Source organism: Rhinoraja longicauda, chromosome 20 (genome assembly GCF_053455715.1).
Source record: "Rhinoraja longicauda isolate Sanriku21f chromosome 20, sRhiLon1.1, whole genome shotgun sequence".
Lineage (NCBI taxonomy): Eukaryota > Metazoa > Chordata > Chondrichthyes > Rajiformes > Arhynchobatidae > Rhinoraja > Rhinoraja longicauda.
The window spans coordinates 38,491,205-38,515,804 of NC_135972.1; the positions used below are offsets into that span (position 1 = coordinate 38,491,205).

Consider the following 24,600-nt stretch of genomic DNA (forward strand, 5'->3'; position numbering starts at 1 on the left):
CTTCGGGGCATCCCCCTGGAGGCACTGGCCCGCTGGGCACATCTTCGCTGCAGTGGACCAGGCCTGCCTCCGCACATGGCCACGGGAGACCCACCTGGCCTTTGCTCTCGTCAGCCGCCAGGTCCATCCTCGTTCTTGTTGACTGCCGGGTCTTTGCTTTTGTCGGCCGCTTGGTCCATCCTTGTTCTCAGCCGCTGCCAGTTGTTCGCGGCAGCTACTGGGGTCGTTTCTGTACAGTTCCTCGAGGGATCTTCTCTTGCACGGCTCTGCGGCGCCTCGCTGGAGTCACCCGCCTCACTCGGCTATAGCGGACAGTGTCAATAATGGACGCTATCTCCCCCCTCCCCCCCATTATATTGAAGGTTATCTGCATTGTGAAAGTCATTCAACATCTGAGAAAGACTTTGAGACATCCAAGAGCATGATTCTATACATTTCTTTAGTGCAGCGAATAATATGGAAAGTATTATTTGCAGCAATCCAACATTTCCCATTAATATTTTTAATTGGTAGCAGATTATATTTTTTGTTTTTATCAGGGAGTTATCACCTAAATATTCCCTGGCAAAAACTAAAAGTATAATCAGCGGAGATAACACTCTTGAATAAAGGATATGCAAAGTCTCGGGATATGAAAGACATTAGCTTAGTTTTATTTTTCCTTCTTGAACCTTTTGTTTTTCCTTTTGGGTACTGATCGGGGATATGAATGTATGGCTGAGGGGCTGGTGCAGGGAGCAGGGATTTAGATTTCTAGACAACTGGGAACTCTTCTGGGGTAGGGGTGACCTGTACAAAAGGGACAGGTTACACCTTAACAGCAGGGGGACCAACATTCTGGCAGGTAGGTTTGCCAGTGCTACAAGTGTGGCTTTAAACTAAGTAGTGGGGGGGAGGGGTTGACAAACTGGGAATATGGAGATGGAGTTAAAGGGGAATCAGGAGATGTAGATTCAGTATGGGTAGAAATGAGGAATTGTAAGGGTAAAAAGACCCTAATGGGAGTTATCTACTGGCCCCCAAACAGTAGCCTCGACATAAGGTGCAAGTTGAATGAGGAGCTAAAATTGGCATGTCGCAAATGTAATGCTACGGTGGTTATGGGAGATTTCAACATGCAGGTAGACTGGGAAAATCAGGTTGGTAATGGACCCCAGGAAAGAGAGTTTGTGGAGTGTCTCCGAGATGAATTCTTAGAACAGCTTGTACTGGAGCCTACTAGGGAGAAGGCAATTCTGGATTTAGTGTTGTGTAATGAACCTGATCTGATAAGGGGACTCGAGGTAAAAGAGCCATTAGGATGTAGTGATCACAATATGATAAGTTTTACTCTACAAATTGAGAGGGAGAAGGGAAAATCGGAAGTGTCAGTAGTACAGTAAAGGGGATTACAGAGGCATGAGGCAGGAGCTGGCCAGAATTGACTGGAAGGAGGCCCTCGCAGGGAAGACGGTGGAACAGCAATGGCAGGTATTCCTGGGAATAATGCAGAAGTTGCAGGATCAATTTATCCCAAAGAGGAGGAAAGATTCCAAGGAGAGTAAGAGAAACCCGTGGTTGACAAGGGAAGTCAAGGACAGCATAAAAATAAAAGAGCAGAAGTACAACAAAGCAAAGAAGAGTGGGAAGCCAGAGGATTGGGACTCTTTTAAAGAGCAACAGAAGATGACTAAGAAGGCAATACGGGGAGAAAAGATGAGGTACGAGGGTAAACTAGCCAATAATATAAAGGAGGATAGTAAAAGCTTTTTTAGGTATGTAAAGAGGAAAAAAATAGTCAAGGCAAATGTGGGTCCCTTGAAGACAGAAGCGGGGGAATTTATTATGGGAAACAAGGAAATGGCAGACGAGTTAAACCGGTACTTTGGATCTGTCTTCACTAAGGAAGATACAAGCAATCTCCCAGATGTTCTAGTGGGCAGAGATCCTAGGGTGACGGAGGAACTGAAGGAAATCCACATTAGGCAGGAAATGGTGTTGGGTAGACTGATGGGACTGAAGGCTGATAAATCCCCAGGGCCTGATGGTCTGCATCCCAGAGTACTTAAGGAGGTGGCGCTAGAAATTGTGGACGCATTGGTGATCATTTTCCAATGTTCTATAGATTCAGGATCAGTTCCTGTGGATTGGAGGGTAGCTAATGTCCCACTTTTTAAGAAAGGAGGGAGAGAGAAAACGGGAAATTATAGACCAGTTAGTCTGACATCAGTGGTGGGGAAGATGCTGGAGTCAATTATAAAAGACGAAATTGCGGAGCATTTGGATAGTAGTAACAGGATTGTTCCGAGTCAGCATGGATTTACGAAGGGGAAATCATGCTTGACTAATCTTCTGGAATTCTTTGAGGATGTAACCAGGAAAATTGACAGGGGAGAGCCGGTGGATGTGGTGTACCTTGACTTTCAGAAAGCCTTTGACAAGGTTCAGAGTGTTATCTGAATGGTGTCAAGTTAGGAACAGGGGACGTACAACGAGATCTGGGTGTCCTAGTGCATCAGTCACTGAAAGGAAGCATGCAAGTACAGCAGGCAGTGAAGAAAGCCAATGAAATGTTGGCCTTCATAACAAGAGGAGTTGAGTATAGGAGCAAAGAGGTCCTTGTGCAGTTGTACAGGGCCCTAGTGAGACCGCACCTGGAATACTGTGTGCAGTTTTGGTCTCCAAATTTGAGGAAGGATATTCTTGCTATTGAGGGCGTGCAGCGTAGGTTTACTAGGTTAATTCCCGGAATGGCGGGACTTTCATATGTTGAAAGACTGGAGCGACTAGGCTTGTATACACTGGAATTTAGAAGGATGAGAGGAGATCTTATCGAAACGTATAAGATTATTAAGGGGTTGGACACGTTAGAGGCAGGAAACATGTTCCCAATGTTGGGGGAGTCCAGAACAAGGGGCCACAGTTTAAGAATAAGAGGTAGGCCATTTAGAACTGAGATGAGGAAAAACGTTTTCAGTCAGAGAGTTGTGAATCTGTGGAATTCTCTGCCTCAGAAGGCAGTGGGGGCCAATTCTCTGAATACATTCAAGAGAGAGCTGGATAGAGCTCTTAAGGATAGCGGGGTCAGGGGGTATGGGGAGAAGGCAGGAACGGGGTACTGATTGAGAATGATCAGCCATGATCACATTGAATGGCGGTGCTGGCTCGAAGGGCCGAATGGCCTTCTCCTGCACCTATTGTCTATTGTCTATTTACTAGAACATTGTTTTCTTTGAAGGCATTTTAAATGACAATCTCCTGCACCTGAACTTCCATGCGTTTTTATTCTCTGATCTTTTCTTGACTTCTTAATGCGATTGTTCTTGGGCTCTATATTAATTGAAAGTCGGTTTTTAAAAATAATTTTTTAGCAGTATTTACTTAAAAACAATTACAAAGATTTTCTGTACAAAGTGCAGACCAACATCAATATTAACAAAGTGACTCTTTTAATTGCAAAGTGCATATAGTTCTAAGTTTTTCGGTAGTTGTTGGTAATGGATTAAAGCACCATATGTAGAAGACAAGAAAGCAAATTTTGAAAATGCCAAAAGTGACTAAATAATGTTTGCAGTTAGAATGCAAGTAACACAAATTTAAATGCAATGATGAGAATCTATTTAAGATTATAGCAGAACCAAAGCAATATGCATTTGGAACTTTCTCCCTATTGGACCCTTAAATATTTTAAGGCAGAAGGTGCTGAAGAATTTGATCTGAATTAAAAGTATTTGATTTCCTAAATATTACCAATTGAGTATTAGGTATTAATTTATTTTAAGTCAAGGTTTTTGTTGCCACACCATGCAGTTACTTTTCAATAAAAAAAACCTTTTGTCTCTATTCACACTACATCCTTAAGAGATCTCATAACAGCTCAGTCATTCATCAGTCACAGATTGTTGTCAGAGAATAGATGTAGTTTACAGAATGTTCACATTATTGATGTTCTTCAAGCAAATATTACAATTAATTATGTGTCATGGAAGACCTTGCAGTAAGCAGACAGGCGTTGAAACCCTTAATTCCCTTTGCCTCTCTGCAAATATGCCTTGTTTCACAGAACATCCCTGAAATTGTCAGAAAGTTTGGATTTAGGTTATGGATGACAGAAGGAATGAGCTCAACTATTATCCTGTCTCCCAAAATAAGCTGTGATTTAATCAATCCAATCTGAGCGTCTGAACCACCTCCTCACCTTTGACAAATGCTTCTGAAATTAATGTTTTCAATGAAAACATTTTGCTAAGTTAATTTTTTGTAATTATTTGTAGAGTAAATTGTAGGTATAAAACCCAATTAGTTACATTTTTGCCTGTAATGTGTGCTTGAAATCCAGTATTTTGATTGCTGGAAGTGTTCCAAAGGAAGTGTTGATGTTCAGATTTCTTAACTATCAATTATCCTCTATATTCAATAACAGTTACAAAGAAGATTATAGCAAAACTAAACCCTGAACTTTTAAAGCAGGTAAAATCATTTTACATGAATTTTAAATGCAAACTGTATTAACAAACTCTGACCTTTCTAACGTTAAACTAGGTGTTAGAATAAAACAGTCCAAACAAATCCAGCTGGAGTTGGTGTACAAGTTGCTAAGTACATCATACACACTAAAGAATGGGACTGAATGTTGATGTTTTACAGGGGAAATGGTTCGGCATACTTCTTGCGAAACTCGAAGCCTCTTTCTGGGAGGTGCTTTATACATTTCTTGAGTAAAATCTGGATTTCTATCTACTGACGAATCCATCTAAAGTGATTGTCCAGAGATAGAAAGGAATAACCTGTTCATTTTTGACATTATAGGCTTTTCACAGGGGCTTTATTCTGGCAGGTTGGTGCACAAATGTCAATTTTCACATCAGATCAGTAGCTTGCTCTAATGTGTTACGGGTCCACCACTGATTTTCTGGCACCTCCTTTAATTCGGACGAAATTAAATGAAATACCCCCAGGAAAACATGGGGCCTAGGCCGGGCGAGGCGGCTGATCTCGACCTCATTGGGACTTCTGCGGCCGATCAGAAGGTGCTGTCTCTGAAGCTGGAGGTCACGGTTTTCAGACACCTTGACCTTCTTCCCAACAGCAGAAGTGAAATAAGAGTTTGGCCAGGGTGGTGTGGGGCTTCGATGATGCTTCTGCCTTTTTAAGGCAGCACCCCCTATAGATCCCTTCGATGGTGGGGTGATCAGTACTGGTGAAGTGTCCACTGGAGAGTGTCCACCACGTTTGTAATCTCCTTCATTCCTGGGCGTTTGAGTTGCCACATCAGGCCACGATGCAACCAGTCAATATGTTTCTACTATATACCTGTAAAAGTTCAAGAGAGTATTCGTCAACATACCGAATCTCCTCAATCTTCTAAGGAAATTGAGGCGTTGACGAGCTTTCTTTATGATTGCGTCAATGAGCTGGGTCCAGGACAAATCTTCAGCGATGTACACGTTCAGGAACTTGTAGTTGTTGACTCTCTCCACCACCGATCCATCGATGGAGACAGGTAGTAGCTCCTAGGCCTTCCTCTTTTTAAGTCAACAATCAGCTCCTTGGTCTTACTGACGTTGTGACCTAGGTTCTGGCACCATTCAATCAGACGATCAATCTCCCTCTTATACCCTGACTCTTCATTGCCCGTAATTCAACCAACAGTGGTGATGTGGTGGCAAATTTAAAGAAGGAGTTGGAATTGTGTGGGGTTACAGTGTGGGTATAGTGTAAGTAGAACAGGGGACTGAGCACACGGCCTTGAGGTGTCTCTGTGCTGATGGTTATCGAGGGGAAAGTGTTGCAGTCAACTCGTGCTGATTGTGGTTTGTTGATGATTTGCTAAAATTAGTAAATCTATGAAAAAATCTATATGTAAAATCTGTATGATTGCCATTGCAAAACATTTGTTTTCCATAAACCAGATAAATTATTTTCTGAATAATTTATTAGAAAATTATGCTATGAACAACTGTATCAAAGATCTCCCTCATTGTAATATTAATATCTCCATGAGATTTTTTTCTGTGCCATCCCCATTTATTCATCCCGTCCTTTTTAACAGACTGTTTGGCACCTTGTTGTGGTATCGTGGATGTAATCATTCTGCAGCATCTCATTCAGGGCTATTCTTGTGCAATCTTACACATGGGATTTGATCAGACAGAAGTTATAGAAAGTCACACTCTGTTTTCACTAGCGGCTGTAAGTGCGTATTTTGACGAGCAAAGCTCCAGTTGCTGAATAATAGTGATTGGATGTCCAAAATCCAGCTGTTCAAAAACTTAAATTATCCAAAAGGCAGGCATTTCTGAAAAATCCCATTTTTTACACAGTTTAGTGAAATCCGGGCATTATCATTATCACATCCATTCAGCTGGTGGTGCACTGGACTGCTTATTGGCTGTGCCCCTTGGTCTACTGTGATGTTCCAATCCAGCTCCCACATTCCAGGAAGCTCCAGTCATTCCAGAACCCAGCCTGTTCCAGCCCAATCCACCCAACCTCTGATTTCCTGTTTGCTCTCATCACAATTATGTCAAAAAGGACATTGATACATTTGATTTAATGAAAGAAGGCACTTCTACATGCATATCAATAGATCAGAGTTTTGTTTTGACAAACACCTATCGTGTCACCCTCATCTGTGAAGACCCCTGCAATAACAAGTGGTAAAGGGTGACAGTTCCTCAAAACAGCACTCAGAGGTATTGGTATGCTTGTAATACATTTCATTGCACTGCATGTAACGATACTTAGTCAGCATATTTAACACTTGCTTTTCTCTCCTCCTCTCTCCACTTCTTGAAAGAGGTCTCTTAAATCTGCTTCTTTCTGCTGAGAGGAAGAATTAAACAGCAGTTCAAACAGCTACTGAGGTGACGGCCTGACCCAAAAATGGAACCGGTGATGGAGAAACTAGTTTGAGCCAAGCTGACACGTGGTCAGTGAATGAATAACAGGACGCACAAATTTAATATGAGCATTGAAAGAAACTTCTGCATTTATGGAACTCTTTCCCATAATCAATGAACAGAGAAGGAAATAAGCACATGAATAAAAATGTTAATAGATAAATACCAAAAAGAGAAAGAGAATAGAAAGTGTATTAGCACAATTATAATGTGCTGAGTGGCCAGTATGGGAATGTCTGTGATTGTTCAATCCAGATTACAAACCCATTGACTCCCACAACTATCCCTTAGTTCTTCCCACCCTGCTTCCTGCAAAGACTCTATCCCCTACTCCCAATGCCTCCGTCTACGCCACATCTGCTCCCAAACTGAGGTGTTCCTTACCAGGACATCCGGGATGTCCTCATTCTTTAGGGAACGGGGGTTCCCCTCTCCCATCATAGATGAGGCCCTCACTCGTGTCTCCTCTGTACCCCTCAGCTCCGCCCTTGCTCCCCCTCCTCCTAGTCGCAACAGAGACAGAGTTCCCCTGGTCCTCACCTTCCACCCCATCAGCCGTCACATACAACACACAATCCTCTGACATTTTCACCACCTCCAACGGGATCTCACTACTCGTCACATCTTCCCATCCCCACTCCTTTCCGCCTTCCACAGAGACCGTTCCCTCCACAACTCCCTGGTTAACTCATCCCTTCCCACCCAAACCACCCCCTCCCCAGGCACCTTCCACTGCAACCATAGGAGATGCAACACCTGTCCCTGTACCCCCTCCCTCGACTCTGTCCAGGGACCCTGGCAGTCCCTTCAGGTTAGGCAGAGGTTCACTTGCACCTCCTCCAATCTCATCTACTGTATCCATTGTTCAAGATGTGGACTCTTATACATCGGCGATACCAAACGCAGACTGGGCGATCGTTTCACTGAACACCTTCGCTCAGTTCCCCTGGACCAACCAGATCTCCCGGTGGCTAAACACTTTGATTCCCCTTCCCATTCCCACACTGTTCTTTCAGTCCTGGGCCTCCTCCACTGTCAGAGTGCTTCTAAACACAAATTGGAGGATCAGCATCTCATATTTCGCTTGGGCAGCTTACAGCCCAGCGGTATGGAATATTGATGTCTCTAACTTCAAGAAACCCCTGCATTCCATCTCTCTCCATCCCTCCCCCACCCAAGTCACACCAGCTTTTCGTTCCCACCTAGCAAACAGCTAACAATGGCCTGTTTCCTTTATCATTGTTACCTTTTTGCATATCTTTCATTCAATTGTTTTATATCTCCCTACATCATCGTCTATATCTCCTTTCCCTTTCCCTTGACTTTCAGTCTGAAGAAGGGTCTCGACCCGAAACGTCACCCATTCCTTCTCTCCAGAAATGCTGCCTGTCCCGCTGAGTTACTCCAGCAATGTGTGTCTAGAATTCCTGGCAGTTTTGTGCTTTAAATCAGTCGTACTGATTTATCTCCACCACTAGGTGGCCACGTTTACTCGGCAATTGACTGAAAGATGCACTCACTCCTTTTGCTCAGTTCACAAATAAGAATTTAAATAATTGTTAAGGTTAGAAATCATACAGAAACAAATAAACTACAGTAATAATAAATAGCCCTTACAAAAAAATTTACTATTCTAACATCGTGGGTGGTAATTAGATATCTATAATATTAGATGCTGGGTTGAGACCGTTGTGAGACAGGTTAGTTTTACCCTACTGATGATGTGTTGTTGTAATAGTCATCCTGCTCAGTACGAGAGGAACCACAGACCCGGGCATTTGGTGTATGTGCTTGGCTGAGGAGCCAATGGTGCGAAGCTGCCATCCGCGGGATTATGACTGAGCGAGTCAGAGTGCCGTCTAAATGTAACAAGACCCCGGCACGGCAGCTGGCTGGTTGGCCTGGGATAACCGCGTGAAGTGCCGATTGCCACTGGCCTGGAGTGCGGACAGACGTGAACTACCTCTCCCCTGTTTAGCGCACTGTGTGTTTGTGCGGAGCCTGGTGCTAAAAATATTCGTAGACCCTGATTCTGGCTCAGGGTTTCGTAAGTTGCAGAGCAGCCACCTCACAGCAATCTATTGAAAGCCATCCCTCGACTCAAACCTTTGTAAACAAATGGCAGCACGGTGGCGCAACGGTAGAGATGCTGCCTTACAGCGCCAGAGACCCCGATTCAATCCTGATTACGGTTGCTGTCTGTGTGGAGTTTGTACGTTCTCCCCGTGACCTGCGTGGGCTTTCTCCGAGATCTTCGGTTTCCTCCCACACTCCAAAGACGTACAGGTTTGTAGGTTAATTGGCTTGGTATAAATTAAATTCACCCTAGTGTGTGTAGGAAGTGTGTGTAGGACAGTGTTAATGTGCGGGGATCGCTGGTCAGTGCGAACTCAACTAAACTAAAAATTATAATTTTGTATACGAGTTTATGACATATAGATACTGCGGTGAGAATTATTTTCTCAAAATAAAATTTGAATACCCAATCCACACAGATGTAAAAGTGCAGTCAGATCTGTTTAATTTGTTTATGTTTGCCTTTACACTATTGCACAGCCATCTGCTGGAATTTAACTAGAACGAGTGTTTAAAAAGCAAAACTAAAATAATCTCATTTGAACAATATTCTTCATGTAAACCCTATCCTTTATATTAACGGTGATGATTTATCTGCAAAATTGCAATAGAACATCTGTATATTTACTTAATTACACTTTAACATATTTTCCAGCTATCATAAGTAATTATCTCTGGAATCTTAATGCAGAAGTTAACTTATTCGTATAAATGAACCAGTTTTAATGGCAGACTAATTTCTTGTGGATTAATTTGTTGCTGCCTATTGCATTATGTGAATATTCGCATCAGGTTATCTCGTGGGCAAACATTGTGTTAGAAACATAGAAAATAGGTGCAGGAGGAGGCCATTCGGCCCTTCGAGCCAGCACCGTCATTCATTGTGATCATGGCTGATCGTCCCAAATCAATAACCCATGCCTGCCTTCTCCCCATATCTCTTGATTCCACTAGCCCCTAGAGCTCTATCCAACTCTATTTAAAATCCATCCAGTAATTTGGCCTCCACTGCCCTCTGTGGCAGAGAATTCCACAAATTCACAACTCTCTGGGTGAAAAAGATTTTTCTCACCTCAGTTTTAAATGGCCTCCCCTTTATTCTTAGACTGTGGCCCCTGGTTCTGGACTCGCCCAACATTGGGAACATTTTTCCTGCATCTAGCTTGTCCGGTCCTTTTACAATTTTATATGTTTCTATAAGATCCCCTCTCTTCCTTCTAAACTCCAGTGGAAACAAGCCTAGTCTTTTCAATCTTTCCTCATATGTCAGTCCCGCCATCCCAGGATTAACCTCGTGAACCTACGCTGCACTGCCTCAATAACAAGGATGTCCTTCCTCAAATTAGGAGACCAAAACTGTACACAATACTCCAGATGTGGTCTTACCAGGGCCCTATACAACTGCTCTTTACTCCTATACTGAAATCCTCTTGTTATGAAGGCCAACATGCCATTAGCTTTCTTCACTGCCTGCTGTACCTGCACGCCAACTTTCAGTGACTGGTGTACAAGGACACCCAGGTCTCGCTGCACCTCCCCCTTACCTAACCTAACTCCATTGAGATTATAATCTGCCTCCTTGTTTATGCCGCCAAAGTGGATAACCTCACATTTATCTATATTATACTGCATCTGCCACGCATCTGCCCACTCACTCAACCTGTCCAGGTCACCCTGCAACCTCCTAACAGCCTCTTCACAGTTTACACTACCACCCAGCTTTGTGTCATCCGCAAACTTGCTAGTGTTGCTTTAATTCCCTCTTCCAAATCATTAATATATATGGTAAACAGTTGCGGCCCCAACACCGAGCCTTGCGGCACTCCACTCGCCACTGCCAGCCATTCTGAAAAGTGTTCTGGTCAGACTAAATTTAAATCATTGAGCAGTGATGGATTGTCGTTTGCTTTTCCAGATACCTTTTCCTAAAACCATTAGGATGATTAATCTACAAAATAGTTTGCCAAACATGTATTTAAAATCTGAATGGCATTAACCCCTTAAGTGTGCAAGCTATTTAATAATTTGCATTATAAAAAATATACACTGTTGTGATGATAAATAAGAAAAAAAATTATTTGCTTTGAAAGTGATGAATTGTTTATTTTTTGCATTGCTTCAGTTAGGCCAGGTGCTCCTGGTTCAGTTTCTTAATGACGGTGTGATTATTTGTAAAACAAAGAGAATGTAACCAAGATATTAACACAAAATACTTGCACACGTGAAAATGTCTTCTCTCGAGTTACATCTAACTTTTCATATCCAAAAGTTACAAAATTGGAGATATATGTACTGTTTCAGTGAAATTTGCAAGAATTCCCTGTAGAGATATAGGTATATTATGGACAAAGATATCTAAAGTTCTGTGCACCTGACCACTTTACCAGAATGAATTGAAACCTGCATACTGTTGCAGTCTATAGTTATATTTTACCAAGATAATATATGTGGTAATATAAGTAAGAGATATCATGAAAATAATAAGAGTTAACCATCAGAACCTGCTGTAACTTTTAAAAACAGATGGAAATTTCACAAACTGCATATTAAGAGGTTTTCTTTTGTGTTATGAGTGGCTGTTTTACTTTGGAACAGGACTCTGGATAGAAGACCTAATTCATCTCTGCCATTTGCGAGCACAAAAAAAGAAATGAAATGTTGATTGACTTTCCACCCTCTACAAATGTTGCCAGATCAGAAGTTTCCCTATCTCAGAACTGGCTGATTGAGCATTATAAACTGACAACATGGTGAAAAAGTGGTGGTTCAAGTTACGGCAAATAATCAATCTCCGGGTCACAACGGTTTGATGGAGTATGCAGTCAGTGTCAGGTCAAGAATCTGATGTGCAATTGACTACATGTTTCTTCAAAAGACTGCAATTCCATTCCTAACCCATTCCTTCTTTCCAGAGATGCTGCTTGACCTGCTGAGTTACTCCAGCGTTTTGTGTCCATCTTCGGATTAAACCAGCATCTGCAGTTCTTTCCTAGGCAATTCCAAGATTGTTTCCTGTGCACAAATAATTTGGTGTCGCTTAGACAGACAGTATATTTGTGTCACTACCACACCAACGATCCACCGTTCTCCATGGTTTATTTTAAGTATTTTTTTTAATTGTTTTTCAAAATTAAGAAAATCAAGGGGAAGTTCATAAGCATATGATAAAGAGTTCCCTCAACAAGAATGAAATGAGGACACAAGATCAAATGAACATAGAAGGCTGGGTCAGGTGATGACAAGCTTGGATTTTGGAGGGGAGCAGACTGGGAGGTAGCATGCCGAGAGAGAGATAACAATTCCTTTAGGTTCTTGGAAAAGAATGAGTAGATATTATTATCTGATAGTACTGGTTTCAAAGCAATTATTTTCAAACATGTTTTTCATCTTGTACATAATTGTCTTTATTTGCCTTTCAAAATGTTTTCAGAAAGTCATGGAGTGAAATTTGATTGTCAAAACCTATCAGGCCTGCAGTTTGAAGTTTTGCCTTTGTTTAGAGAAATGTCTTTGAACCTTGAACGGTAATGTGTTGGTTTAAAATGCCAAATGGTATGTTTTCACTGAGCCAGTTAGCTTAATATTCTGGACATAGAGTCATGTAGCATGGATAGAAGCCCTTTGGGCCAACTTTCCCACACCAACCAGCATGCCCCATCTATACTAATCCAACCTTCCAGCGTTTGACCCATATCCTTCTAAAATTATCCTATGCACGTACCTGTCTAAATATCTTTTAAACGTTGTGATAGTACCTGCCCCAACTACCTCCTCAGACTTGTCTGAAGAAGGGTCTCGACCCGAAACGTCACCCATTCCTTCTCCAGCATTTTGTGTCCACCTTCGATATAAACCAACATCTGCAGTTCTTTCCTACTACCTCCTCTGGCCGTTCTTTCTATATACCCATCACTCTTTGTGCAAAAAAAGTTGCCCTTCAGGTTCCTATTAAATCTTACACCCCTCACCTTGAACCTATGTCCACTGGTTTGTGATTCCCTTACTCTGGGTAAAATACTCTGTACATTTACCCTATCTATTCCTCTCCTGATCTTTTATACCTCTATAAGAATCACTCTTCATGTTCCTGCACTCCAAGAAATAAAGTCATAGCCTGCTCAACCTCTCCCTATAGCTCAAGCCCTCGAGTCCTGGCAACATCCTCATGAATTTTCTCTGCACCTTTCCAGCTTAACAACATCTTTCCTATAACAGAGTGACAAAAACTGAACACAATTCTCCAAACCTGGCCTCACCAATGTCTTGTACAACTGTGACATAACCTCCCAACTTCTGTACTACTGTACTGCACTACTGTAAAATGGATGAAGGAGAGCCAGTGGATGTAGTGTATCTAGACTTTCAGAAAGCCTTTGATAAGGTACCACACGGGAGGTTGGTGAGCAAAATTAGAGCACATGGTATTGGGGGTAGGGTATTGACATGGATAGAGAATTGGTTGCCAGACAGGAAGCAAAGAGTAGGAATAAACGGGTCCTTTTCAGAATGGCAGGTGGTGGCGAGTGGAGTGCCGCAAGGCTCGGTGTTGGGGCCGCAACAATTTACAATATATATTAATGATTTGGATGATGGAATTAGAAATAACACTAGCAAGTTTGCGGATGCCACAAAGCTGGGTGGCAGTGTGAACTGCGAAGAGGATGTTAGGAGGTTGCAGGGTGACTTGGACAGGTTGAGTGAGTGGGCAGATGCATGGCAGACGCAGTTTAATATAGATAAATGTGAGGTTATCCACTTTGGCGGCAAAAATGAGGAGGCAGATTATTATCTCAATGGTGTCAGATTAGGTAAAGGCGAAGTGCAACGAGACCTTGGTGTCTTTGTACACCAGTCACTGAAAGTAAGTGTGCAGGTACAGCAGGCAGTGAAGAAAGCTAATGGCATGTTGGCCTTCATAACGAGAGGATTTGAGTACAGGAGCAAAGAAGTCCTGCAATTGTATAGGGCCCTGGTGAGACCACATCTGGAGTATTGTGTGCAGTTTTGGTCTCCTAATTTGAGGAAGGACGTCCTTGTTATTGAGGCAGTGCAGCGTAGGTTCACGAGGTTGATCCCTGGGATGTAGGGACTGTCATATGCGGAAAGATTGGAAAGGCTAGGCTTGTATTCACTGGAGTTTAGAAGGATGAGAGGGGATCTTATAGAGACGTGTAAAATTATTAAAAGACTAGACAAGCTAGATGCAGAAAAAATGTTCCCTATGTTGGGGGAGTCCAGAACCAGGGGACACAGTCTAAGAATAAAGGGGAGGCCATTTAAAACTGAGGTGAGAAGAAACGTTTTCACCAAGAGAGTTGTGAATTTTGTGGAATTCTCTGCCACAGAAGGCAGTGGAGGCCAATTCACTGGATGAATTTAAAAGAGAGTTAGATAGAGCTTTAGGGGCTAGTGGGATCAAGGGATATGGGGAAAAGGCAGGCACAGGTTACCGATTGTAGATGATCTGCCATGATCACAATGAATGGAGGTGCTGGCTCAAGGGGCCAAATGGCCTCCTCCTGCACCTATTTTCTATGTTTCTACTCAATACTCTGACTGATGAAGGCCAATGCACCATAAGTTTTCTTGACCACATATATTATGATGCTAAAATAAGAAATTGAAATAATAATTAGATGAAGTAATTGTAATGCCATTATATTAATCCAGGCCCACATAAACAGCTGACACCTGAACAGTGGATCCACTAGAAGGGCTGCTGACAGAGCTGTTTGTTCTCTCTGGTGGCCATGAATCCTCAACAGAATGTTGTAAAGCATCACTGCATTAAGAGTCAACAATAGTCACTGTCTAAATACATGAAATTTAGTCATGTTTTAAAGCACCTACATCTACCATCTTCCAATTTGTCAAAACGTTTATCTTTTGAAGAGCCGAGCAGACTTTACATGATGATACTGGGACACCAACAGACAAATTGATTTTCCACAGCTCAAGTGTGCTCCAATATCTCTATTTCAACTAATAGTATTTAGTTTATTTAATTTTCATATACAATTGATGTAGTTCTCTCAGAAAACCGGGAAGCTTTGCTCTTCATATGCCATGCAGATAATAGGGACTGTATTGCAACGAATTGAGGATGCAGTCCAGTCCATCGCACAAACCAATCTCCGTTCCATTGACTCCATTTATATCTCACGCTGTCTCGGCAAGGCCAGCAGCATAATCAAGGATGAGTCGCACCCTGGCCACTCCCTCACCTCCCCTCTCCCATCAGGCAAAAGGTATAGAAGTGTGAAAATACACACCTCCATATTCAGGGACAGTTTCTTCCCAGCTGTTATCGAGCAACTGAATCATCCTACCACAACCAGAGAGCAGTGCTGAACTACTATCTACCTCATTGGTGACCCTTGGACTATCTTTGATTGGACTTTAGTGGCTTTACCTTGCACTAAATTGTGTTCCCTTATCATGTATCTATACACTGTAAAAGGCTCGATTGTAATCATGTATTGTCTTCCCGCTGATTGGTTAGCACGCAACACTGTACCTCGAACTGAACCGATCTTTTTTCCTGCTGCAAAGCTGAAATCCATTAACAGAAAACTACTTTGAAACTGCATGCAAATTAGAAGTGTGATTTGTACATAAAATGTCACTTTAAGACACTTTAATGCTTCTATTATTTGTAATGTATGGATGATACAGTTAATTCCAACAGCAACTGGGAGCTTAACTAATTTCTCCACTGGCAACAAAGACATTATTTTTTTCGGAATGAGAATGATGCAGTGGTCCTGTGCATATCAACCCCAGAATTGAGAGAAGTAATATATGTTTGTACTTTATAGGTCCTTGGTTCTCTGAGAGTATATCTATAAGGTCAACACCAAAGGCAGTGTCTGTGTAATGTGTGTTTTTCTTATGACATTGAAAAAGGCCATTCGGCTCATTGGATCCATGCTGACTTACAGAGCATTTCTATCAAACTATTCTACTTATTTCTCTGTAATCTAATCTCTCTCATGCCCAAAACTCCCCTAATTCTCTTAATTAACCTGCCAAAGTCTTTGGGATGATGGAGGAAACCAGGACACCCAAGGGAAACCCATAAAGTCAATTTAGTTTATTGCCTCGTGTACCGAGGTACAGTGAAAAGCTTTTGTTGCCTGCTAACTAGCCAGTGGAAAGACAACACATGATTACAATCGAGCCATTCACAGTGCACAGAAACATGATAAGGGAATACCATTTAACGTAAATCACATGGAGAATGTGAAGACTCCAAACAAATGGCACCTGAGGACAGGTGCTGGCTCGAAGGGCCAAATGGCCCCCTCCTGCACCTATTTTCTATGTTTCTATGACAGGATTGAACTTTGACCATTGGGGTTGTGAGGCATCAGTGTAGACCACTAAGCCACCTGTTTTGCTTTCCACTCTGAGAATTGTGTTTGCTGTGTAAAAGCAGCTTTAGTTAAATCTGGATGGCATTTTGGGTGTCTATTGATGATAATGGTGTGTGGCTGATAATGGTGTGTGGTGTATACCCCTCCTTTCTTTATCAAAGCTGGGTGAAATAAACCCAAATGCTTGTTGGAGGCCATCTTATAACATCAAGTATTATTTTTAATTGGGCATTATGAGTGTAATAATTGATGAGAGGTAAAGTTTATACTTCATAATTCAATTTTAATTAAATAAATGAATAGTTTATTCAAGCTATGCATTTTTTTGAGAATGGCCAGAGTTGAAAATGGAATGGTGCAGCTGTATATACACGTGCATTGCTCACTAACACTTCATTGTCTTCAGAAATCAACTCTAACATGAATTGTTTTGGTGCTGGAAAATGCCATCTCTGTTGTTATAAACAGAGTACATTGAGGCTACACTAGGCCGTAGTAATGACATCGCAGCTAAAATAAGACATTTTTAATTCAGCCCAGAATGGATGTTTAATTACGTTATACTTCATTGTCATTCATTGATTATTGTTTTCTTTACAAACAGTGAAGAACTTACAGTCTTTTTCATAAAACTCAAGAAGCACTGCGATCACCTGATGGCAACGATTCAGAATGTGGCGAGCCAGCTGGCAAGCAACTCAGAACTGGTATGTGTGAGGGAAAATATTCCCTTCTGTGTACATTCTGCAAAGCTCATCTTAGCTTCGGAAAAATAACGACCCTTTTTCCTCCAATAAGCACATTTTTCAAAGTAACTTAATTGTTAAATACTTAATGTTTTAATGTTACGGAAACATCACAGACAGCTATAACATGAACTAACTATAAATAGTACACTGAGGCAGTAGGCAAGAGTCACCAGGTTTGGTGCTATTTCCAAGTCCCAGTTTTTGACCATTGTCTTCTCCAGTCTATATATTTCAAATATTTTTTTATTTATAACTCAGTAGCTTTAAAGTGTTAATTGAAAATGTGCTGATTTTTTTTTTTTTAAAGACTTACAGGACTATTTCTCTTAAATAAATCACTGAGTCATGACTAGAATATGCGGGGCAAGTTTTTTACAGAGGGTGGTGAGTACTTGTTAAGTGCTTGCGTGCCACCAGAGCAGATATGTTGGTGGCATTTAAAAGACATATGGACATGCAGGGAATGGAGGAGTATGGATTATGGGCAGATTGATAAATGAGGGTGTAACAAAAAGGGACTGCAGATGCTGGTTTAGCAAGGAAAGACACAAAATGCTGGAGAACCTCAGCAGGTCAGACAACATCCCCGGACAATATGGATAGGCGACATTTTGGATCTTCAAACTGCTGCAGGGATGGGAGGACAGAAAGCTAGAACTCTTCTTCAGACTGCAGCAGAGGTGGGGGGGGGGAGATGGGAGGCAGAAAGCTATAAGAACAGAGGGGCAGGACAAATCATGGCAGGTCGTAGGTGAACACATGTAAGGGGGGTTGCTAGGCAGATTATTAGACAAAGGCCAGAGACGAACAAGAGTGTGAGAGAAATTTTTCAATGCAACTTAATTGTTAAACATTTAACTTTTTCATTTTACGGAAACTTCACAGACAACTATAACATTAATTTTGAAAGGGCAAATGTTCTGCTCACACACCAAAATTTATTTCCATCAAATTTCCTCACCGATGCTTCTCTTAAAATTGTAACCACTCCATTATATGAGCATCTGCAGTTCTTCATACCCTGCTAACGTAACCATGCTTCATGTATGAACTTAGAAATGCAGCATTGATGGGAAACTGCACCATGGACACTGTTGAATTGTCCAATCCTCTCCTCATCTGCCATTTGCAGAAACCTTCTCTCAGATTATTGAAAAGTATTGCTGCTGATTTTTTCCAATTTTACTGTTACTCTAAACCCCATTTTACTTCATTGCAATTAACAAACGCGTTGCAAATTGGAGATTCTAATGCTTTGGTGTTACTTGTGACTTCTATTGTCCGTACTTGGGTTTTATTTGATAAGCTTTCTACTTTTAATCGTCCACTCCAAACGCCCTCCCAAAGCCTCTTGCATGGGTTCCATAACAGCACACAGCATTCTACAACAAATGTGTTGGTACAGCAATAAAATGGATATAAAAACTGGGACGTAACTTCAAATTATTTGTTTCTGTCATTGTAGGGAAGTCCTTCTTTTGGATTGATTGAAAAATTTTCTATTGACACTTTTTAATCTCCCAACTCGTCATCATATGACTAGCACCTGGCAGCTAGCAACACGTTTACCCAGAGAAATCAGTTTAAAAAAACTGAATAACTGTAGCAATGTTGTCGCAGGGTAGTTCTGAGCAAAGCTTCCATTGTATCAGAGGATCATCCACCTGGTTGACATTCAACTCAAAGGATAATAGATAAAGATTTGATTTTTTTTTCTCCAGTGGTTATCTTTTTACTGATGCCTTCAGTTCACTTGTTTTCAGAAAGTGCTGGATTTGGATTCTGACAAAAAATCAGCTTTGATCTGTGATGACTTGGTTACGTGTATTCAAGATCTGAATAAAGAAGTGGAGGCTTTGAGGAATCTTCTGCTCAAGGTAAATGGGGGCGAACAGGTACTATTGTACAGCCTTAAGTGCTTAAATTTCAGCATAGTAGAATACAAAGTTTTTTTGCTTTTGCAGCAGCTTCCCTGCAGCGTTGTATAAAACTAGATGAATCAGATGTAGCCTGGATAACACTGGTGTGGTGACAAACAGATAGTGAGGGTGGCAGAGGTCAAGGCTGTATGTTAACACCACATCTGTCATTTGGAAACTAACAACATAACGACAGGCACTTGTCAGAAAGTGTCACTTGAAAGTAATTGACTGCAAGAGTGGGAATAAATGTAGTGCTTCAGTAAATGGAGTATTAGTGTCAGCAAAGAATCTGTTGCTGAATGAAGCCATGTGCAAATGCAATAATGAATATTTGAAGAGCCCAGTAAAGCCTGACTACTTAACATAAAATCCTGGATGTGAGAAACAACAAGTTGCTTAATGGAGGAGTACTTGATAAAGCAGAGTGTTCTCTGAAATCAATGAGCTTTCTCCGCTTTTCGAGAGTGTCTCTGAAATAGTTTATTAACTATGCCTCCCCTAATCTAATTGATTTGTGTGAAAACTTAATTGATTCTACTGCACAAACTCTCACGTTAGCTACTTGGAAGAAAATTATGGGTTGACAATGCCAAATAAAAGAGCTGTTTTTTTGTGAGTGGGTTATTTTGCCTGTGCTTACTCCACCAAATGATAAGATCACATCTGATCTTTTGCTTCAGCACCACTCTACTGCACCAGTCCTATAACCTTTGATTCCTTTCATATCCAAACATCTAGCAATCTCTCCCTTGAATATATTCAGCAATTGGACCTCCACAGTCCGCAGAGGTAGAGAATTCCAAAGATTCACTATCATTTGACTAATGATGATCAGGGGCCTATGAATTTGTGTCTTACGAATCTGAAGAGGTAACCAAAAAACCAAAGAGAGCAAAGATGTCCATATGGACTTCAGCAAGGCACTTGATAAGGTTCTGCATGGTAGGCTGCTCTGGAAGGTTAGATTGCATTGGGTCCAGAGAGATAGAGTTTGGCTACATGGAATGAAGGTGATGGTGGAAGGTTGTTTTTCAGACTGGATGCCTGTGACTAGTCGTGTGCTACAGAGACTGTGACTCAACACCACAGCCTGAGGCAACATCAACTCTCCATCTGCCTTATCAGGCCTATTGATGCCCTGCATTATCTTTCACAACTTAAGGTTTTTGATATATAGCACTTTGCAGTGATTATATACTTTTGAAATGCAGTTAATATTGTAATATACGAAATACAAGCTCCAGCAAACAGTAATGTAACACCGATGAGTTTGAATGTGGCCAGTTAATAAATATTAGCCAAGATTTCAGGTCTATAACTGCTCTTTAAAATAGTGCTATGAAATTTTCTGTATCTATCATCCTTTAACGTATCTGAAAGGCAGTACGTCTTTTGGGCCGTGCTTTAGTACTGACAGGAAAACCAGCCTAGAATTTTTAGCATTTACGTTCCTCGTGTGACGTGAACCGACAGTGTTCTGATTGAAAATAAAAGAGCATCTATCTGAACAAGCTAGTAAAAGTATGCTCCTTGTTCGTGTGGCTTAAGATTAATATGATTATGGTTAAAATAAATATTCTGTCTATTACCCAGCTCTGCTCAAAAAAATTAGTTGATTAACGCTAAGTTGCATGTTGTCATTGACAACAAGTGTTCACAAGTGTTTTTATGACATTAACGAGGTGACCACATCCAGTCTGAGGAAGGGTCCCGACTGAAATGTTACCTATCCATGTCTTCCACAGATGCTGCCTGATCCTATAAGTTACTCCAGCGCTGTTTTATTTATCTTTTAAACTTACTTGTTTCAATTCAAAGTGAGGAAATGCATGCATTCAAATACCATGCTTTCAATATATTAAAAAGAGCATACAATGTGTGAACAAATTGAAGATTGTTGGAAATAATAATTCCTCCTATGGTTCAGGCTATATATTCTTAGAGTTAAAGATCAACCACCTTTAAGGATATTTAAGAGGAAAGAATACACCTCTTTGCTGTATTAAAGGTGTTTTTTTTAATACAAATGTTTGTTCCATTGAAAATATGGACAAATTCACTAAACTAAAACTAATCCTGAATTTGGGATCTGTGTCTTTAAACTTCAAAACTGCAGCTTTGACCAAATTCAAAGACTGATATTTATTTATTCCTTTTGGTTGCAATTGGTGTCTGCCCCTACTGATGAGCCGGCAAATGTAACTTTCCAGAACTCTGGTGATACTGTACAGGCGTACCCAAACTGGAGGTAGACACAAAATGCTGGAGTAACTCAGCGGGTCAGGCAGCATCTCTGGAGAGAAGGAATGGGTGACGTTTTGCATCTCGACCCAAAACGTCACCCATTCCTTCTGTCCAGAGATGCTGCCTGACCCGCTGAGTTACTCCAGCATTTTGTGTCTACCTTCGATTGTAACCTGCATCTGCAGTTTTTTTCCTACCCAAACTGGAGGTTGATGTGTAAACAAAGAACTGCTGATGCTGGTTAATGCACAAAAGGACACAAAGTGCTTCAAGAGGCGAACTGCATCGCCAGGACATTCTGTTTTGCCTCCTCTTGACCTCTTTTGCTGAGAATAGAGTTGCAGAAAATCTGCAAAGTACCAATGAATAATGAGTACAGGTGTCATTGCATTGACCATACTTCTTGCAGCAAAAGTGAAACTGATTTGTATGGGCATGTATATTGGATTTTTTAACCTGAGAGGTATAGTGGCAATGTCATCCCTTGTCAATTAGTAACCCTGTTTAAACAAATTAAAGTAGCAGATCATCTAATTATCTACTGTTTCTAGCTGCCAGGCAGTGTGGAGATATCATGGCTGATATACCAAACAGCACACTATTGGTATCAGTTTCTGTAGTCAAACTTCATTCTTTCTCAATTGAATTATGATAAAACAACGTATTTATCCCTTAACATTTTTTCACTGTAGCAATGTAAAGAATATTGAAGTTTCATGCTGAAACACTTGTATTTATCCTCATTTCCTCATACCACTCTGTAGTCTGAATATTTATATTTTAACACAACATAATCCTGAAGGGTTTTAAAAGGTTTAATGTGGAATAGGGCGTCTGTTGGTCAGTTGTGACTGATTTTTTTCTTCCAAGAGAAACTAGAGGCAGGGGGCTACTCATTTTAAGACGGAGATGTGGCAAAATTGTCTCTCTCAGATGACTGAGAGTCTTGGAATAATCTGTTCCTCAAAGGATGAAGGAAATGTTACTTGAAAGTCTTTAAGTTAGAGGCTGATAATCAAGGAGTCACTGGTAATCAGGTTACTGGGGGTAAATGGAAATGCAGAAATGAGATTGCAATTAACACAGCTGCAATCTTATTGAATGGCAAAACCTTTTTTTTAGGAGGCATCCCTTAGAACTGGGTTGTTTAGTCTATATTATCTCCTTGTTCTTACCAGTATGCTACTTCATATTTCATTGTTAAATTCCATAGCCAATTTACTGCTCATTCAGCCAATCAATCTGGTGTCTTTCAGTATGTTCCTACCCTCCTAAGGTAGACCACGAAAAAAGCTGGAGTAACTCAGCGGGTCAGACAGCATCTCTGGAGAAAAGGAATAAGTGACATTTCAGGTCAAGACCCTTCTTCAGACTGAGAGTAGGGGAAAGGGAAACGAGAGATATAGACAGTGATGTAGAGAGATATAGAACAAATGAATGAAAGATATGCCAAGCCCTCCTCCCTATTTACAACACCACCAAGCTTTGTATCATCTGCAAATTTGGAAATATTATCCTCCATTTCCTTGCCAAATTACATATATACGTGAACGAGTGATAGTGTCAAAAACTCTCATTCTGTTTTAAAAGTACGTTGCTTTCTGTAAAGAACAGCCCTAATAGAACAAACTAGAGAGATATGGAACACATGAAGCATCACCCATTCCTTCTCTCCAGAGATGCTGCCTGTCCCGCTGAGTTACTCCAGCTTTTTGTGTCTATCTTCGGTTTAAACCAGCATCTGCAGTTCCTTCTTACACAAACTATGTGGTGATTTTTTAATGAAGCTGTAATCTATTAATATTGTATGATATGTTGCAAATTATCACTGTACTTTTAAATCACGTTTTTATTTATTGACCTGCAAGTAACTATATGAAACAGTTATATTAGTTACATTCATGAAATGAAAATGATAGGAATAAATCTACAAGTTGGTCTGCAAAATGCCTTGTACTGATTTAATGAGGAATCTAAATAATTGAGATTTTAAGAAGTGTTGCATCTGAGCTTTATTTCAAAAATACCACCTAACACTTTTTTGTTCTAGTTGCAGAATAACCAAGAGAGAGCTCCCAATCACATGCCACCAATCCAAAATGGTTTTCATCATCAATTCTTAAAGAAGGTAGCACTTGGTCTGTTTGGAACTGGATTTGTTTTTCTGCTCATGAAAGTACATAACATGAGAAAATAGCTTGTGCTTTAATTTTAAGTACCTTGTTGCCAAAAAGAGAACAATACTTGTAACCTTCTACTGCATTGCCTTTGTTTAGTGCAGTGGCAGAGATTTAAGAAAGTATCTTAGCAATTGTTACTGTAAATGTGGCCAATAGTCCACTTACCAAATCTGTCCTGAATAAAATATTTGCTGAATTGTTTTTTGTTGCTGTGGTAGTTTTAAAAAATGATTTTCTTATGGTCCCAAGTCCCAGAAAGAAAACCACGTCAGCCATCAAACAGAAAATAATTTCCTTGGTGATCAAAGACAGAAATTAGACCCAGTAAGTCTGATTTTTAGTTACCATGAAGACAAGCTGGAATTCTAGGAAATGAATTTGAAAACTGATGTGAAGAGAACAGAATATTATTCTGATAGTTTGGAATACAGACAGTGAATATTTGAGGCAGACTCAACAAACTTAATGTGTAAAGTTAATGAAGGTAATTGAGGTTATAGAAGTATTCATTTGAATCTAAAGAAGAATCCCAACCTGAAGCACCACCTATCTATGTTCACCATGGACGCACGAGACCCGCTGAGTTACTCCAGCATTTTGTGTCTTTCCTCCACATTTTACATTTGGCTATCAAAATGTCAGAATTTATTCAATCTAATAAAATAGAAATTACTTTTAGAAAGATTGCATCTAATGTTTAAGAGAATAACATTCAGGTCCAATTGAAATTATTTTTGTTTTGGCCATCATTGGTGTTTTTTTAACCAAATAACGCCATTCCAATGCTTGGCTTTAGAATTATTATTTTAAATCACTCATTGATATGAATAAATCATTAAAGACATGTTCAAATTATCATTGACTTTGATTTCTTGTGTTTGAGAGTTTATGCATTTCAGCTGGCACTGAGCTTTGCAATGGCTATATATTCGTTAGTGCTTTTCAAAAGCCCTTGTTTATCCTGATTAACAAATCTCTAGTGCCACAGCAATTGAGATCTACTGACACAGGAGAACAAAAGATAATGTAAGGAATCTCAGTTGGCATTAATTGGATATGCACTGCCTTCACCCTTTGTGCCACAGAGGAGCTGATACGACCTCACAGAGAACATCAAACAGTACAGCACAGGAACGAGCCCTGCCGCCCATAATGTTTATGCTGAACATGAT

At 40.7% G+C, this 24,600-nt stretch overlaps 1 protein-coding gene across 2 annotated transcripts in view; it reads left to right on the forward strand.

Annotated features, from left to right (window-relative positions):
- asz1 (ankyrin repeat, SAM and basic leucine zipper domain containing 1) overlaps positions 1-24,230 on the forward strand; it is an 89,015-nt gene extending 64,785 nt beyond the window's left edge. For both annotated transcript variants that reach the window (XM_078416655.1, XM_078416656.1), the window contains exons 11-13: positions 16,938-17,040; positions 18,846-18,959; positions 23,299-24,230. In XM_078416655.1, the coding sequence (XP_078272781.1) occupies positions 16,938-17,040; positions 18,846-18,959; positions 23,299-23,445 (364 nt within the window). In that variant the 3' untranslated portion in view covers positions 23,446-24,230. The remainder of the gene's footprint in view (positions 1-16,937; positions 17,041-18,845; positions 18,960-23,298) is intronic.
- Positions 24,231-24,600: the final 370 nt, after the last annotated feature.